At 41.4% G+C, this 19,871-nt stretch overlaps 1 protein-coding gene across 2 annotated transcripts in view; it reads right to left on the reverse strand.

Annotated features, from left to right (window-relative positions):
- Nucleotides 1-19,871, reverse strand: part of myo5b (myosin VB) — a 127,034-nt gene that overhangs the window by 54,839 nt on the left and 52,324 nt on the right. For both annotated transcript variants that reach the window (XM_031894925.1, XM_031894924.1), the window contains exons 5-9: nt 17,339-17,495; nt 15,443-15,586; nt 10,447-10,528; nt 7,289-7,396; nt 3,871-3,980 (exon numbers count right to left, since the gene is read on the reverse strand). In XM_031894925.1, coding sequence (XP_031750785.1) covers nt 3,871-3,980; nt 7,289-7,396; nt 10,447-10,528; nt 15,443-15,586; nt 17,339-17,495 — 601 coding nt within the window. The remainder of the gene's footprint in view (nt 1-3,870; nt 3,981-7,288; nt 7,397-10,446; nt 10,529-15,442; nt 15,587-17,338; nt 17,496-19,871) is intronic.

Raw genomic sequence — 19,871 nt, forward strand, 5'->3', positions numbered from 1 at the left:
AAAAAAGTGCAAGCATTGGTCCTTGTAGGCAACACTGCCCCCCAGTGAAAGTTATATTCACTGGGGGGCACCCCACAATGAATATAATTGTTAACCACAGGCTAGTTCAACTCTTTGATGAAAATGCATTGGCCCAGGATACTTTCTATGTGAGCATCAGGACCACAAGGGATAATTCCCAGGGATACCATGGGCTTCCCATGGGCACTACCATGTCTCTCGTACACCTGTCTCATTGGTCCAGGACTTCCATCTACTCTACATGTGCTGCTGCTGGATCATCACAAGCAAGCCCTGAGATATTGATAAAGGATGGAAGTGTGGCACTCACATAGAAAGTACGACAGAAGGTGGGGTTTTTGGTAAAGAGGAGCACTGGCCTGGAATCTAACATTAGCAATTATCTTCACTAAGTTGTGCCTAAGTAATTGTACCCTTCAATGTATAAGTCTTTCCTTATTCTTTAATAGGAGACATGGGAAGTTTATATCACGGCAGTAACAATGCTCCAAAATGTACTTTGTGTGCCATAAGGTTCATGGTCCAACAAGAGCTGCCAAATGTCTATACTATAAAAAAAAAAATAGTACATTATTTCCTCTGCCTATAACTGCCGTACAGCCTTAGCACAGCATTACATCTCCTCTATAAGGGAAACGGCCAGTGCTGCAAATATTCCACAAAAAGCGCCGACTTGTAAATTCTGCTCGTAAGTGGATTTGATCAAATGTATTTGCCTCATTGAACAAGATGAAAAAATGCAAAATTATTATCTGTAATTCAGCACATTGCATCCAAATAATGTATTTTTCCGTGAATATTTTGTAATTTAGATGTTTGGAAGTCACAATACTCAGCCAATAATCCCATAATGGGCCTACTGAGTAACCACATGCTAACTGCAAGCAAACTTCACTGGCAATGTAAGAACATTATTGCTTTTATATTTATTGCTGTGCCATTCATTTTTTTTTTAATTAAACTCTGATGGTGACTTACAGGTAAAGGAACAGGGATTCTAATTCAAGTAGGAGGCTGGACTAGAACATTCTGAGGGCAGTTTACAGAGAGAGGGGTGGGGAGACTTTAACTCAACCAGTGGGCTGGACTAGATTGCTCTAATGGCGCCTTACAGGGGGAGGAGCAGGGAGACTTTAACTCAACCAGTGGGCTGGACTAGATTGCTCTAATGGCGCCTTACAGGGGGAGGAGCAGGGAGACTTTAACTCAACCAGTGGGCTGGACTAGATTGCTCTAATGGCACCTTACAGGGGGAGGAGCAGGGAGACTTTGACTCAAGCAATGGGCTGGACTAGATGGCTCTAATGGCGCATTGCAGGGGGAGGAGCAGGGAGTCTGTGACTCATGCAGTGGGCTGGACTAGATGGCTCTAATGGCGTCTTAAAGGGGGAGGAGCAGGGAGACTTAGACTCAAGCAGTTGGCCAAACTATAAAATTTACAGCAAATGGGACAGTTATGTCTGATCCCCTGTCAGGATTCCCAACTTGCCCCCCCAATGGTGGCACTGAGGATCATACTTACTCACCAGCGCACATGTCTGTCTATATGCTTTTATTTATAACATTGTGAACTAGCAATACTAAATATTTTATTTCACTTTATGGAAGCAATACAAGCCAGGCCAATGGAGCAGCTTTCCCCACCGAGGCCCAGCGCTGCATTTTATAGTGTATGAATCACAGCTCAATACGCATACAGGGTCATGCTCCAGATGTGCCACAAAATATTACTTTTTTCAAAAAGCATTTGTTTTATATAAGTATAGAAAGAGAGAGAAGGAGAGAGAATCTACATATTTTATTCAATGATGTTTTACAGTAAAACATGAGTTATACATCAAAACCTACTTTGTCCATTAAAGCCGTTAAACCAGGGATCCCCAACCTTTTATACCCATGAGCCACATTCAAATGGAAAAAGTTTTGGGGAGCAACACAAGCGTGAAAAGAGTTCCTGGGGTGCCAATGAGAGTTATAATTGGCAATTTGATAGCCCCTATGTTGACTGGCAGCCTACAGAAGGCTCTGTTTGGCAATTACACTGGGTTTTTATGCAACCAAAACTTGCCTCCAAACCAGAAATTCAAAAATGACCATCTGCTTTGAGGCCACGGGAGCAATATCCAAAGGGCTTATGAGCAACATTTTGCCCCTGAGCCACTGGTTGGGAATCACTGTGTTAAACCAATCAACAGTCACAATATAATGATCCATGATATTTAAAACAGGCCAGATTTTAGGCATTTTTCTATAGAACCCTCTACTGTCCGAGGTACCCAAACTGGGGGGGACAGCATCCTTATGGGGAAGCAGACTGAAGGCTAATCAGAGTAAAATTCAAGGCAGATGCTTCTAAAGTCTCATATATAGCCATGAAAGACAAGGCTTAAATTAGGATGACATTAAAGCTGTACATTACTTCAAAGCACTCAATAGTTGGGGGAATCGATACACCTTTTCCTTTACTAAGCTATTTTACTAAACTTTGTATGAAGTTGGGGCTCCAGCAAAGTATCTTCTATGAGACCAAAGTATGCTGCGCAAAGATGCCTTTAGAGCATGTGGCATACTAGTCAGTACAGCAAGATATCAACAAGATGGTGATAGTAGGGCAAGATGGCAACAAAAGAACATTAGGACAAGATAGCGACAGTAGGACAAAATGGAGAGAGCAGGGCAAAATGGTTACAGTAATTCAAGATGGTAACGGTAAACCAAGATATCAAACGTAAGGCAAGATAGAAGCAGTAGGGCGAGATGGAAACAACAGGGGAAGATTGTGTCAATAAAGCAAAATAGAGATGGTAGGGCAAGATGGTGACTGTAGGGGAAGATGGTGACAGTAACACGTTATATTGCCCAACCTATGGTCCTTCAGTTGTTTCTTAACGAAAACTTTGGCAGTCATCGGGTGCTAAGTAGGGTTGCATGGCAGGAGCGGGACAGGGGCAGTAACATTATACGGTGGAGGTTGTGACGTCACATGGGCAGGGAATAGGTGAACTGCGGGTGGGGAATGGGCAGGGCAGGAGTGGGCCTGGGAGCTGTAGGTTGTGGCCAGAGAGGGGACAGATGGACAGGTAATAACAAATTTACCAGCAACTACATTTTAGTAACAGATCTACCACCTAGGTTGGTGAAATACCAGCCTGTACGTTGGACAATTGGACAGTAATGGTCACACAATTAGCAGCTGTCTCATTTCTAGTAAGCACATTTTATTTAGTTTTACACCTGCAGCACAAAGCTGATTATCGTCCCACAGGTCCCACAGATTCCCAGTTCTGCTTCATGTCTATTTGTTCCCATGTCACTGGCCTTGGGATTGGCGGTGCATAGAAATATAGTGTATTGCTTTATAATATACAATTTGGTAATTTACCTATGGGACCAAACTGTAAATTATATTATTATAAACGGTGCTTAGTGATATCGTCAGAGATTAGTGATATAATTTCTATGACTCACTAAAACTTCTATATTATAATAAATAAAGTACCCCCTGTCGCAAAATATGAGCATATTAGAAGTCACCTTGGAGTTCCATGGCCTGTATAATATCATCATGGAACTCCTTGGTGATTTATAATATCCCTATATTTAACAATAGAGAGTACTTTATTCACTTTATAAAAATTGATTTTTTAGTCCTCTTTACAGTCCCGTACAAACAAGTGAGATCAAGGAAAATAGTTCCTGTCTGCTGCTTTACAGTCAGAGAGTTATACATATGGATATAAATATAGTACAGCACAGCATCAATATGTGGCAGTAATAATAATATCCCATTGTTATATATATGTATTATTACTACAGCTCTATTCATGCCAAACAATAACCAACTCTTACCGACAGGTTACACGATTCCCCTTCCCGCTCCGTCTGGATGGCTACATTTCCAAGGTGCAGAATGGAAGCCACAATCTTAAAGATGCCCATTTGATGAGTCTCCTTCACTCCTGCCATAGAAGAAAGACACAAGTGTGAGTTTTCCAGTACAGAGAGCACAATCAGTCTGGTTTATGGACATGTATTGGGGGCAAAGGATGTGCACAAAACCGATGGTCACAGTGGTCTGTACAAAGATTATGGAGCCAGTACTACATGGAATTTAATATAATTTAGGTCACATTTAGTAGGTTGCCTGGAATTTAAGCACCATCACATTTATCCAGTGCCAGTGAGAGTATAACATACTTCTATAATACGTGTAGCCCATATCTGTTATGGCTGGTTAGGAAAGGCACACAGCACATCTCACATATTGCTCCAAACTAGGGGTTTATAGGGTGTAATCTACACTGTTCCCCATTACTGCTGTGACTCACCAGAGCTGTACTTACATGTGCATTTACCAATACCAACCTATGAGCCTTTAGCTTTGATCAGCTTTTTGCAAGTTGAAAAGGAAGATCTGATTGGTTGCTATGGTGCTATTAAGCCCCCATTTCTTATGGTCTATAAGCAGCGACTAGATGATATTATCAGTGGCTATGGCACAAGGGGCACATCTTCCACCGGTGTATTTCAAGGCTGCAAATATATTTTTATGGTGTAGCTGTGCTTTATAAGCCAGCATTAGATTTATACTGAAAACTTCCTATTTTTACATAAGAGAACATCACTTCATTCTCCTTAATGGAGATCCGAATCTGCGATTGCTTGTCCCTGGGCACCGGTTCCCTTTCTGAAAGGCTTCATTCCGTGCGAGAGGCAGCTATGAACATTTTATGAGCGCGTCACCACTCACCGCTGTTTGTCGTTGCTCAGCAAGAAAATGCTATAGCCGGGATTATATACAAAATTAATGTCACATCAAGTCAGCTGCCTCTGGCAATCAATTCTAAAATGAAAAACATTTTTCTTATAATAGATCTCCCTAGCAGCCAAAGAAAGTGCAGCTTGGCCTATGCCTTGTTCTCTGTTATGTAGGGATTATAAGTTTAATTCTATTGCTCCTGACCCTTAAATAAAAATGTGGTGACTGTGCCACCTGAACCTGCCTTGCTGATCCCAATCCCCCCCCCCTGCCCTGCACCCTTTCCCACACTCATACAGGGAATGACCATTAAAGGGTAGTTGCTACTACAGGGGTCATTTATTATTGCACCCCAAAGTGCTGTTGCTCTAAAATCAACACAAGTGATAGCACATACTGACATACTGTATTTTATTAAGGTACTTGCTTTTAAATATGCTCTTGCACTTCCCTATGGTTGCATCTATGTGCCTCATCTGGTGAATAAAACCCTGAAGCTACCACCACCCTGGACTAAAGCTCCAGGGTTCCACTGTGGGTTGCGTGGGTGTGTTTGAACGGGAAGCAAACACTATTTTAAACACTAAAGGTTCCCATACACTATAAGATCCGCTCGCTTGGCGATGTCGCCAAGCGAGTGGATCTTTACCCGATATCCCCACCTACGGGTGGGCGATATCGGGTAGCAAGTTGCTTTAAAAAAAAATAATCCGATCGTTTGGCCCTGGGGCCAGATATCGGTCGGCCAGGCCGCTCGTTTCTGCCCATACACGGGCCGATTAGCTGCCGAATCGGTCCAAGGGACCAATATCGGCAGCTTCTATCGGCCCGTGTATGGGGGCCTTTACTCCCGAAAATGCTAGATACAACTTGCATTGATTTGTATTACTCAAAATGCAAGTGCAATTTTGTCTGTTTTGATGTAATTGTGACAGATTAAACTGGGAAAAAGTACAAAATTGTACTTTGCTCACTTCACGCTTACATCATAATTTCCCCAAACTACATGTAAGATATAATTACCCCTTACTGGGGGCAGAGGTTTATTTCATGGTTAAATGATTCCCTTTTCTCTGTAATAATAAAACAGTACCTGTACTTGATCCCAACTAAGATATAATTACCCCTTATTGGGGGCAGAACAGCCCTATTGGGTTTATTTCATGGTTAAATGATTCCCTTTTCTCTGTAATAATAAAACAGTACCTGTACTTGATCCCAACTAAGATATAATTACCCCTTATTGGGGGCAGAACAGCCCTATTGGGTTTATTTAATGGTTAAATGATTCCCTTTTCTCTGTAATAATAAAACAGTACCTGTACTTGATCCCAACTAAGATATAATTACCCCTTATTGGGGCAGAACAGCCCTATTGGGTTTATTTAATGGTTAAATGATTCCCTTTTCTCTGTAATAATAAAACAGTACCTGTACTTGATCCCAACTAAGATATAATTACCCCTTATTGGGGCAGAACAGCCCTATTGGGTTTATTTAATGGTTAAATGATTCCTTTTTCTCTGTAATAATAAAACAGTACCTGTACTTGATCCCAACTAAGATATAATTACCCCTTATTGGGGGCAGAACAGCCCTATTGCGTTTATTTAATGGTTAAATGATTCCCTTTTCTCTGTAATAATAAAACAGTACCTGTACTTGATCCCAACTAAGATATAATTACCCCTTATTGGGGGCAGAACAGCCCTATTGCGTTTATTTAATGGTTAAATGATTCCCTTTTCTCTGTAATAATAAAACAGTACCTGTACTTGATCCCAACTAAGATATAATTACCCCTTATTGGGGGCAGAACAGTCCTATTGGGTTTATTCAATATTTAAATGATTTTTAGCAGACTTAAGTTATGGAGATCCAAATTACAGAAAGATCCCTTATCCGGAAAACCTCAGGTCCCAAGCATTCTGGATAACAGGTTCCCATACCTGTACAGAGAAATGTAGAACTGGTTTTCATTTTTTTATGTTTTATTCTTCTGAACTTTTAGTTCTGCAGAATATTACTCTGAAATTTAAACTTACACTACTAGTCAGGCAGTAGTTTGAATGATAAGCCAAAAGACAGAAATGGGAATGAATAGATAAGGAAAAGAAAACAAGTATACAAATGAATGTAATTTTAGATTTTCTGGGATCAATTCTCCCACCTATGGAATTAATTTTATATTGAAAGTTAGAGAGAGGAGAACAGAAATGGAAATAATAGAAGAACAATACAAAAATAAAGAACAACTAAAAATAGTATTGTAATATCAGTCTATATTATACAGTTCTGAAGCAAAATAAGGAAAAATAAATTGCTTGGGAAACTGCCACTTTCAGACCCAGAAGGTTTTCCTGACAAATGTCCAAGTCAGGTCCTCATTCAATTCCTGACACTTACATTGCAATGAAGCTGTCTCAGGCTGTAAAAATGTTGTGGGCAGAGGCAGCGCTGATGATAAACTCATCTTTATGACAAGTGCAACTACACATTCACCCTTACCCAAAAGTGTGAAAGCCTGTCTCGTCTTCTCAAAGTCTTCAGCATCATCCACTCCATCAATAACGGGGTCGCCTCCCTGGTTGGTGTAAAAGAACTCCTCAGCTTCAGCTGTGAGGAGAAAAGGCACAGTTTCAGCTATTAAACTGACTGAGGGATTAAAAAAACTGATTTAGGGACAAAAAGAATATTTTGGTGTAAAGGTGGCCAGGAGAAAAGGCACAGTTTTAGCTATTAAACTGACTGAGGGATTAAAAAAACTGATTTAGGGACAAAAAGAATATTTTGGTGTAAAGGTGGCCATACATGGGCCGATTGTAGCTGCCAATATCGGTCCCAGAAATCAATAATGGCGGAACCGCCCCTGGCCAGAAATCAGCCAGATATCGACTGGGCAGGTTAAAAGATTCAGTCGGATCGGGGGTCCCATCGGCTCATTGATGCGGTCCCGAACTAATTGTGCCCTTGCTGCCACTAGAATTCAGTTGTTTGGCCCCAGGGCCAAACGACCGAATTAGCCTATATTTTCCCGATATCGCCCACCCGTAAGTGGGGATATCAGGACAAGATCCGCTCACTTGGCAACCTCGCCAAGCGAGCGGATCTTAACGTGTAGGGGCACCTTTAGGCAGAAAGGGAATTTGTATTAAGTGGGATTGTGGATTTTTTGAGCTTTGGACCACAGTGAGAGGGACAGCTGTGTACTTTCAGAGAACTTATCATAGACTCGCCAAACCTAAAGGTTATAGTGACCACTCTATAATGGAATTAAAAGCTTTTATGAACCCATCTCCAGCCCAAAATCACGCTCTTCATATCTCATTCAGAGAATGCTGTGATCCTTTCCCATAAACGAGAAATGCTGAAAAATGCATAATAATGTGACTATAGCTCTTCAGCCTAAAGGAGCAAAGCAGAACATGTAGGCCCCCAGCCCAAGGATGGGATATTAATAAACCAAACTGGAACTATTTATAATCCACTCCATTTAAATATATGGAAGATTTTCATTTTGCTGTAGAAATGTTTTATGGTTGGAACATGCTAGCACTGGGCATCCCGGAAAAAGGGAATGACAGGACTACCCATTAGGGAGATACAAAGAGCACCTTTATAATGTATTTATTATCCTATATTAATATAGTACTGACATATCTACAAATTACTTTACAGAGAATCAATATGTAATCTGATGGTGCCCCTGGATAATGTTTCTTACTTATCCATTTCTTTATATTCAATTCCTTTCCTATTCATATTCCCGTGTCTCATTCAAACCCCTGTGTGGTTGCTAAGGTAAACAAGACCCTAGCTGCTGAAATTCTAAACTAGAAATCAGCTGAAAAACCGCAAAAAATAAAAAATGTAAATTGTCTTAGAATATCATTTTCTGTGTAATGTTCAAAGTTAAGCGTAATATTTGGGACCCTCTACATTGAGTTCATTCACCCCCATTTCTACGTTTTTTATTTAGGGGTGGAATTGATTGAATTTGTCTAGGAGCAAGTTAAAGTTTACTGGTCATCTGGCAAGTTCTCATATATAGGAAGAGCAGCTAAGAATTCTTAAGCTGTATAAACATGGCAAGAACTATATATATATATATATATTAACATTACCAGATACAGTTTACATCACTTCAAGCCAAGGTCAATTATCTCTCAGTGAAATGCTGTATCCTAGTTAATTATTACATGCACGTGCCTCATCATGTAGCCATATGGCAAATTGTATCTGTACTCTGAAATGGTATCTGTACTCTGAAATAGTATCTGTACTCTGATTAGGGAAGAGGTCAATTGAATTAATAAAAAAACGTAAATAAATGGAGACTGTACTATTTATGATTTATACATATATATATTTAAATGTATTACATGGTATATCTATGCTCAATTGGCATTAGGACAGTACCAGGAGTACTTCAGTCAGGAGAGAGTTGCCCAAGAGATGCAAAGACAAGATTCACAGGCCGCAGTGGGATGGGGTTTGTGGGGGCAAAGTTGATCAAAGCTGTGGCAAAATTAAGGCACTGCTGGGCATATCAGGGGCATGTATATGTATTCAAGCATTTTTTATTCATTTGGGCTTTTTCTACTTTTTGGCAGGGTCCACCACTTAGAGAGCCCCTGTGACTAGTGGGCTAAAGAGCCCACGATTAGTGGGAGCCCATGATTTCTAATGGCAGCCCTGAGTAAGGTTAAACTTACTATGCACAAGGAACACCTCACAGGCTCCAGTTCAGTACTGATCATTCTATTTACTTTGTAGGATGATAGAACTAATTTGTGGAGGTAATAAGTACTTGCTGTACATACAAGGAACATATTATACTTGTAACAGGCTCCAGCCACCTGCCTATTCTTCTGTCTTACTGTGAGTGACACCTATACCCTAAGGGGCTGATTTACTAACCCACGAATCCGACCCGAATTGGAAAAGTTCCGACTTGAAAACGAACATTTTGCGACTTTTTCGTATGTTTTGCGATTTTTTCGGATTCTGTACGAATTTTTCGTTACCAATACGATTTTTGCGTAAAAACGCGAGTTTTTCGTATCCATTACGAAAGTTGCGTAAAAAGTTGCGCATTTTTCGCGTAAGTTTTAACGCTACGCAAAATGCGCAACTTTTTACGCAACTTTCGTAAAGGATAGGAAAACTCACGTTTTTACGCAAAAATCGTATTGGATCCGAAAAATTCGTAAAGAATCCGAAAAAATCGCAAAACATACGAAAAAATCGCAAAGTACCGATCATTACGAAAAAAACGCAATCGGACTCCATTCGACCCGTTCGTGGGTAAGTAAATCAGCCCCTAAGTGCTGGCAGGCAATGTTATTACCCAGAAATCAATAATGGCGGAACCGCCGACAGGCACTCTAACATGTCTATCACAGCTGTCAGACATATGTGCTATTGTAGGATTAATTGGCACAGCCAGCTGCAATTTGCCCAAGTAAAAGATAAAGCAAAATGTATGCTTTGTCAGAGTTATTAATGATTGAATAATGACTATTCTGATTTAATTATACCCAGGCACACATGTATGGGATTTAATTACTGAAATTGACACAATAATGAATACTGGTACGTTTGTTTTTTGCTTCAAAGGACTCGTTTATCTCAGGGGAAGAGCTGAGCCGTAAATGATTACTTACCTAATGACAGCTCGGAGAACTCCGGCAGGCTGGCAGAGGCACAGAGCTGGTAGAAAATATGGTAGTTCCTTTCCATATCAGCCTGAAAATGAAATGAAAACTTTAATACAGGGTAGACAAGAAAAAAGTTTCTATGAAATAATAAATGCTAGCAACCAATACCCAATTACCGTAGTTAATTTCCTTAAAGAAACAGTAACACCAAAAAATGAAAGTGTTTTAAAGTAAGTATTATTCAATGCTCTGTCACCCTGCACTAGTAAAATGTGTGCGTTTGCTACAGAAACTCTTCTATAGTTTATATCAGCGTTTTTCAACCACTGTTCCGCGGCACACTAGTGTGCCGCGAGATGTTGCCTGGTGTGCCGTAGGCAGGGCACCAATGTACTAGGGGGGCACTGCTCTTGGCACCAATGTACTAGGGGGGCACTGCTGCTGGGCACCAATGTACTAGGGGGGCACTGCTCTTGGCACCAATGTACTAGGGGGGCACTGCTGCTGGGCACAGATTTAAATTTTTTAACATTTTCTAATGGTGGTGTGCCTCGTGATTTTTTTCATGAAACAAGTGTGCCTTTGCCCAAAAAAGGTTGAAAAACACTGGTTTATATAAATAAGCTGCTGTGTAGCCCCGGGGGCAGCCATTCCTGCACTGGTACAGCTGGGGTGTTTGCTACAGAAACCCTACTATAGTTTATATAAATACCCTGCTGTGTAGCCCCGGGGGCAGCCATTCCTGCACTGGTACAGCTGGGGTGTTTGCTACAGAAACCCTACTATAGTTTATATAAATACCCCGCTGTGTAGCCCCGGGGCAGCCATTCCTGCACTGGTACAGCTGGGGTGTTTGCTACAGAAACCCTACTATAGTTTATATAAATACCCCGCTGTGTAGCCCCGGGGGCAGCCATTCCTGCACTGGTACAGCTGGGGTGTTTGCTACAGAAACCCTACTATAGTTTATATAAATACCCGCTGTGTAGCCCCGGTGGCAGCCATTCCTGCACTGGTACAGGTGGGGTGTTTGCTACAGAAACCCTACTATAGTTTATATAAATACCCCGCTGTGTAGCCCCGGGGGCAGCCATTCCTGCACCGGTACAGCTGGGGTGTTTGCTACAGAAACCCTACTATAGTTTATATAAATACCCCGCTGTGTAGCCCCGGGGCAGCCATTCCTGCACTGGTACAGCTGGGGTGTTTGCTACAGAAACCCTACTATAGTTTATATAAATACCCCGTTGTGTAGCCCCGGGGGCAGCCATTCCTGCACTGGTACAGCTGGGGTGTTTGCTACAGAAACCCTACTATAGTTTTTATAAATAAGCTGCTGTGTAGCCCCGGGGGCAGCCATTCAAGCTAGAAAAGAGGAGAAAAGGCACAGGTTACATAGCAGATAACATAACTGTTATCTGCGATGTAACCTGTTCCTTTTTCTCCTTTTTTCTAGCTTGAAAAACTGCCCCCGGGCTACACAGCAGCTTTGTCTGCTACACTATAGTCATGTTTCCAAAGCAAATACACTAGCTGTACCAGTGCAGGGCAGCAGTACATTATATTGTTATTACTTTTATACACTTTCATTTTCTGGTGTTACTATTTCTTTAACTTTAGAAAAACATAGGTTTTATGAATAAAGCTCAGACCAGATACTGGCAAGTCAGTTGTTGGTTCAACTACAAGTCACAGAATCCTACCAACGGCGGATAATGGAGATAAGGCAGCTATACTTGTGTTACAGGAATAGAGTGTCTCCTCCATTGTCAGAGAGGTAAGTTGGGGGGCAATGGGCAAATTGGGCCCTGAATGCCATGAGCAGCTGCAAGTATTTAGAGATGGGTAGGGTAGGTTGCTGAGCTTTCTTTTGAATCTGTGCATATGTGGGGAAAGCCGAGTGTTCCATAAGGTCTCCCAAAATCCTAGTATTATTATGGGGCCAGAATATGAAATCTTGAAGTAATCTAAGTTGGGTTAAATACAGGTTACCCAAGAGGGGTAGCCAGGTTGTGAGTAAACGTGGCGGATGCTTAAACAGTGTGAGCGCTATGGTCCAAGCTTTATGTAGGGTGAGAGTCATTGGAAGTGGGACTGTATCTGTGGGTCTCCAATGTGGAAAGTTACTTAATCCTCCCAAGGAGTCAGGTATTTTCACTTGAAGTTGCATCTTTGGGTTATAAGGGTCATGGTTAAAAGTGAATCTGTGAAGCTAAGAAATAAAAACAGAAGTGGGGGAGGGCTAGGCCTCCCTCTGCAAGGGGGGTGCACAATTTTATCCAGGTCACTCTGTGGGGTTGATTGTTCCATATCAATGATAAAATAATTTGGTTGTTTTTTTTTTTAAAAAAAAAAAGGGTTTGGGGCGTTATGTAGTATATATAAAAATTCCAGGAGGTATATACATATATGTTATAGGACTCTAGAAAGAGAGTGGCAGCTTGTACCATTGTACCAGCGAGCTGTGAGGTAAGGGGACAAGGTGTCCAGATAAACTGTGATATATTTGTTAGGGTTTGCACTGATCCAAATTCCTTAATATTTAAATTTGTTGACCTACTTTAATGGTATGTTGGGGTTTTTTATGCAATTTTATCTGTGTATGAATGGCCAGCTTAGAAATCCCCCATCAAGCTATCTAATACTATCTGATACTCATTATAAGCAGCAGTCCTTCCCTGCATTATCACGTCATGTGATTATTTTTGTTACTGACTGGGTTTTCTCCAAGGTCTTTGCACCTCTATTATTTGTGACAAGGTGTGCGCTCTGGCATTTTGCAATACATCCCTGCTTTATGGCTGATTCTAGCTACCTGTATAACAGAGCATTCTGTCACAGTGGCACAGAGCCTATCTGATCCCCCCATTGTAAGCAGCAGTCCTGCCCTGCTTTATGGCTGAGATTCTAGCTATCTGTATAACAGAGCATTCTGTCACAGTGGCACAGATCCTATCTGATCCCCCCATTGTAAGCAGCAGTCCTGCCCTGCTTTATGGCTGAGATTCTAGCTATCTGTATAACAGAGCATTCTGTCACAGTGGCACAGATCCTATCTGATCCCCCCATTGTAAGCAGCAGTCCTGCCCTGCTTTATGGCTGAGATTCTAGCTATCTGTATAACAGAGCATTCTGTCACAGTGACACAGATCCTTTCTGATCCCCCCATTGTAAGCAGCAGTCCTGCCCTGCTTTATGGCTGAGATTCTAGCTATCTGTATAACAGAGCATTCTTTCACAGTGGCACAGATCCTATCTGATCCCCCCATTGTAAGCAGCAGTCCTGCCCTGCTTTATGGCTGAGATTCTAGCTATCTGTATAACAGAGCATTCTGTCACAGTGGCACAGATCCTATCTGATCCCTCCAATTGTAAGCAGCAGTCCTGCCCTGCTGAGATTCTATCCGCTATCTGTATAACAGAGGCATTCTGTCACAGTGGCACAGATGCCGTTTCTGATCCCCCCATTGTAAAGCAGCAGTCCTGCCCCTGCTTTATGGCTGAGATTCTAAGCTACTGTATAACAGAGCATTCTGTCCCACGTGGCACAGATCCTATCTGATCCCCCATTGTAGCAGCAGTCCTGCCCTGCTTTATGGCTGAGATTCTAGCTATCTGTATAACAGAGCATTCTGTCACAGTGGCACGATTCCTATCTGATCCCCGCCATTGTAAGCAGCAGTCCTGCCCTGCTTATGGCTGAGGATTCTAGCGGATCTGTTATGAACAGAGCCATTCTGTCACAGGTGGCACAGATCCCTATCTGATCCCTCCCATTGTAAGCAGCAGTCCTGCCCTGCTTTATGGCTGAGGTTCTAGCTATCTGTATAAACAGGCATTCTGTCACAGTGGCACAGATCCTATCTGATCCCCCCCATTGTAAGCAGCAGTCCTGCCCTGCTTTATGGCTGAGATTCTAGCTATCTGTATAACAGAGCATTGTGTCAGAGTGGCACAGATCCTGTCTGATCTCCATTGTAAGCAGCAGTCCTGCCCTGCGTTATTATAGCTATCTAGGCTAAAGCAATCTAAATTATTTTCTCCCAAAGTTTACTTCAGTAAGCATTACATAAATATTGCATGAATATAATATTTATATTATGATGGCACTGCTACTTTAAACTAGCCAAGTTTTAGAAAGAAGCTTAGCTATGGCTTTGGCTCTAAACCATGGTTCTCCTTTCAACAATGTTAGTGATATAATATTTGTCATACAACAATTATCCCTCATGTTCCACAGCAGAGGAAAGAGCTAACTGCTACATAACCTTCTGCAAATGGCAGCTGCCCCACCAACTCATGCAAAACGGTATAACATAATATACTGCTGAATGACTCTTCCTCTGGCAAGCGGAAAGGCTTTGTTCCGATATGAGTCAGTAACTGCTCTGCGTTCTCCTACTGATCAGCGGTTTGTCAGAAAACTGCTTAAATTTCCATCACAGCCGATGGAAAGTAAAGGGATTTAGAAATCTGATTGCAGCCTTTGAGATTCTCAATCTTAATACACGTGAAAAGGACTTTTATACAGATGCTAAAGAGAAATGTTTCTTTGCCGGAGTATTTCAGTCAGCTGAGAAAAGGTCCACACCACTCTGAGCCACCTATCACCACATTTAATGGCCAAAAAACACAGAGTTTCCATACATCTAAATGGCAAGTAGCATGGAAAGGCTTCCGGTGCTGGAAGGCCCATTCATTATATGAAATGAGATTGTCCAACATGCAGCCCTTCAGCTGTTGCTGGACTACAAAAAGAACTGCTGAGAGTCTAACAACTACTGAGTGGCTGCACATTGGGCAGCACTAATAAAAAAATCATCTTACAATCATCTTACCCTACTGCTAACATCTTTTACCATTATCACCATTTTACACTGCCTGTTGTAGAACCCTACTAGACGTGAGAACAAAGGAAGGACCATTTGCATCCCCTAAATATAATTCTGATGATTATCCCATATTTACTTTTTTTTTAGGTTTCATAGGCTGAGGCACACACCTGGAAAACAACACGTGATTTCTCAAGAAGGTAAGTCCTCATGTTGGCACCGATAATATGATATCGTTTGTCAAACCCAATCTGAATGTACTTTCCAAATCGGCTGCTGTTGTCATTCCGGGTTGTTTTGGCATTCCCAATAGCCTGGATGAAAGAAAGGCAAAGCATATCAGCAGGCATTCCTCATAAAGGAAAACAGCTGTAACCTAAAAATGAGCATTCAAAAGGGAAATAGATAGTGCCCCCTACAAGAACCTCGTTACACACTGTGTAGGCACCATCCCAGTGCATTCAGCCTGAACTTTCAGAAGAAGCCAGCACTACACATTAGAACTGTTTTTAGATAATCTATTGTTTCTCCACGACTTGGCTGAGCCAGATTAAGGTGTTTTACTATTGAGTATCTAGAAGAATTAAGTCTAAAACAACTGGACTTTTCTGAGTTTTTCTTGAAAACGTTTCACCACTCATCCGAGTGGCTTCTTCAGTTCAAATGACTGGTAGGTGGTTAGCTGAAACTGACAGGTGTAAGAAGGTATGATACAATCACAATGGTACCATGATTCCCATTGATGAAAGTTTTAATCCTTCAAAGTACATGACTGGAAGTGTGAATTGTTGTGAAACCGCCGGGGTAAGGATGTCAACGCGCCATTGTATGTTGGTGACAAGCGGTGTCTCAGGCCCCCTCCTCTGTTCAGGGATGGTTTCTCCAGGCTGGCATAAATGGCCTCTTTCACACCTCTTTCAAACCATCTGTCCTCTCGGTCCAAGATATGCACGTTACTGTCCTCAAAAGAGTGACCTTTTTCTTTGAGGTGTAGATAGACCGCTGAGTCTTGTCCTGAGGAGTTCGCCCGCCTATGTTGGGCCATTCTCTTTCAGAGAGGTTGTTTTGTCTCCCCAATGTACAAGTCAGAGCACTCTTCACTACACTGGACAGCATAGACCACATTACTTTTCATGTGCTTAGGTGTAGGGTCTTTAGGGTGCACCAGCTTTTGTCTCCCTGAGACAAGACTCAGCAGTCTATCTACACCTCAAAGAAAAAGGTCACTCTTTTGAGGATAGTAACATGCATATCTTGGACCGAGAGGACAGATGGTTTGAAAGAGGACTTCCCATACCAGTGAGTTGAACTGAAGAAGCTGCTCGGATGAGTAGTGAAACGTCTTCAATGATTACTTAACAAGTCCAGTTGCTTTAAATTTATTTATACTAGATATACCATGACCTGGATGAATGAAAATCTTCATAGACATTTGAAAGAGGTGTGAAAGAGGCCATTTATGCCAGCTTGGAAAAAACATCCCTGAACAGAGGAGGGGGCCTGTCACAGCCCTTAGGGTAGAGACACACAGAGCTACTAGTAGCAGCTACTTGTTGTGGCTACTAAAATAGACAATGCTGATCATTTAGTGATAACGTGTTATAACTCTACATGTGTTTTAGCAGAGGCAATTCTCAGTATTGTCTATGGCAGGGTATTTTCTGGTGTTCAGAAGGCGCGAAAAAGTAGCTGCTACTAGTAGCTCTGTGTGTCTTCACCCTTACACTTTGTGACCTCTTACATTGGTTATGGTATTTGTTATTGGTTGCTTTTGTAGGCTTTCTTGTAGGTTTAATGTATACACCCAGTTATTAAATTTATTATTTATAGTCATTTATACATCCATTTATAATGCTGCAGAACATGTTGGTGATTTATAAGTGCATGTTAATAATAATAACAAAGTCTAGTAAACTTGTTTGGAAACTATGGGAACTTTACACTGTATTTCTAAAGTGAATCAAAAGCGCAGAGACCTGAATAAGAACAGAAGAAGGACAAGATAAATATTGAATTTTGCACACTGCAATATAATGAGAGATAAAGAAACAAACCAGTAGTCTTACCTCCATGATGGGACTAGAAGCCAATACTTTCTCTTCCACATTAGCTTCACTTGCTGAGCCGCCCACTGTGGCAAAGTAGCGCATGGCATATTTGGCAGAGACAGTTTTCCCTGCTCCGGACTCTCCACTTACGATGATAGACTGGTTCTTTTCATCCCTGTAAGACATACATACATTATTACTTGCCTACACTCTAAGAGTTCAGTACACATGGATGACGGATAACAGCTATACAATCATTCACGCAATAGCAACCAATAAAAAATATGCTTTCAACATTCAAACCACACTAGACTGAACAAAGCTAATGGCTGATTGGCTGCTATAGGTTTTTAAATATTGGCAAACTTTTCTCAAGTATCCAGTATTGTTACTATGGTGGAATTGTCATCATATGAAATGAAAGATAATCTTTTGTGCACCCTAGATGTCTGTGATTTATCTATCCAACAATAATGTTTCATATACATGATCTGCAGCACTTATGTCATGGTCTGGGACATTCCATGACTGTAAACCAAACTTTGCTAGTACAATTTTGTTATACTTAGTGAGAAGCTGAGGAGGCCATTCAATAAACTGTTTGGCCTGTGGACCAGTTTTCCAACTGCAACTGAATATATGGCCATATTATACAATACCCAGACAATTAAACACCAACCTTTGTGGGGCCATGTTTGGTTTGTGTGCAACATTCATGAGGTTTGTAGAGAGTAAAAGGAACATAGCAAATATGCCCATTCAGGACAGGGGGGCATGTATTTATGCTTGAATGTCACTTACTCAATCCTAATTATTTTGGGATGCCTGCTGGAAGTTTATTGACCCCCTTCAATTGTGACTTACAATAAAAAGATTATTGGACGCAAACAATAAAGTGATTCAGCGGCTTTTCTACAGAGTTCTGACATAAATGCTGTGCTCCAGAGAGAATACCATTGTGCATTGGATGATAATTTGGGAGCAGTAGGGCAGAATAATTAGAACAAAGCGTCAAGGATTTGATTAGGGCTGCTATACTCTCATGCTTTTCTCCCCACCAGAAACTATGTACCAGCCATTGCTGAAGTATTTATAGGGCAGATTTACACAGCAATGTTTGGCCCAAGTTCTTCAGGCTGAATAATACATTTCAACGTCTCTAGTTTTTACTTGTTCTGGATGTAATGCCCCAGAGCAGTCACATAAGTGCAGATAAAAATGTTATTTAGGGGTTCCTAAAAGCCCACCTATTGTCATTGTTTCGTTAATGGGTTCTTGTTCTGAATGGCAAAAAAAAAAAACAAGAACAAAAAAAGAAGAGATAATGTAATAAAAGAATAGCTGTGAGCTGTTTTCAACGTGAGAATGGTTCCAAAGAGGGAACTAAAGCACAAATGCCAGGTCGCTTTCTAGAGTACACATACGAGAAGAGCTTTGTTGTATGTGGGACTAAAAGGAAGTTGGTCTCACTTTCAGAAACAATAAAGCAGGAACGGCATGGTATATGATTAAAGGGGAACTACATGCTTCTTTTTTGCAATTTGCCATTCTTTGTTGTGGGACAGTGATCTGAGCCCATATTGAATCAATCCTTGTACACAAGCACGTATTTGTGGACGATAAGTATAATCAAAAAGCAATAGACTGCAATTTTTTGGGTACAGTAATGTCATTCTGTGTACTGAAACTCCAAGAACGTTTCATTTATAGCTACTGTACCTCTGTTTATCTGGGTACCCTTATGTACCACTATGTCTGTCCTTAGCTTAGAGTCAGTGGAACCCCCTGTCCAACAAAACAGACAACCTATCTTTTGTAACCAAATCATAGGGATCATTTACTTACTGCAGTGTGGAAAGCGCAATGTCTTACACAAAAGTCATGTTTTTTACCCTGGTTGATATCAGGTAATCATGGAATACCCACAAAGCAGTCAGGTTTTGGGCAAAGAGTCCCTAATTCCCTGACCAAGCTGCCTAGGTACCTGTGTCAACTGCAGGCTCACATCCCCCCCGGTCAATCTGCCTCTAAAGTGACATCAGCTCTGGTTTCATAAATGACTGAGTTTGGTTAAAGGTACAGGTAGTGCGGAAGGGCATTAGGGGCAGGAAGGATCAGGTAGCAGCGATGGACCAGGGGGTGTAGAGGCTCAGAACAATAGACAGGAGGAAGGCAGCGGCACAGGGCACGACTATACAGAAGTGCAAGAATGTTTTTTTAAGGTAGGTCATTTTAATGAATGAGCCAAGTGTAATGCCGTAAGCAAATGATCTCTAATAACTGCACAATTAAGGTACTATTACCTTATACACACAGATACTAAGGTGGAGGTTATTAGATTGATGCTTGTGTTTGCTGACTAAAAGCAGTTAAGAAAGTTATAATATGTTATAATGGAGCAGGTTAGGAATGCATTGAATGGCTGTATAAGCAATTGCAGCGTCAGTACATTGGCTTCATCGTCACATATTCAGATCATGCCAGGAATGCACCCAGCCAGAAAGACTGGAAGATGAGGCTGCTATTTCGGCCTGACTCAGTATATTCTGTA

Source organism: Xenopus tropicalis, chromosome 1 (genome assembly GCF_000004195.4).
Source record: "Xenopus tropicalis strain Nigerian chromosome 1, UCB_Xtro_10.0, whole genome shotgun sequence".
In the NCBI taxonomy this organism is placed as follows: domain Eukaryota; kingdom Metazoa; phylum Chordata; class Amphibia; order Anura; family Pipidae; genus Xenopus; species Xenopus tropicalis.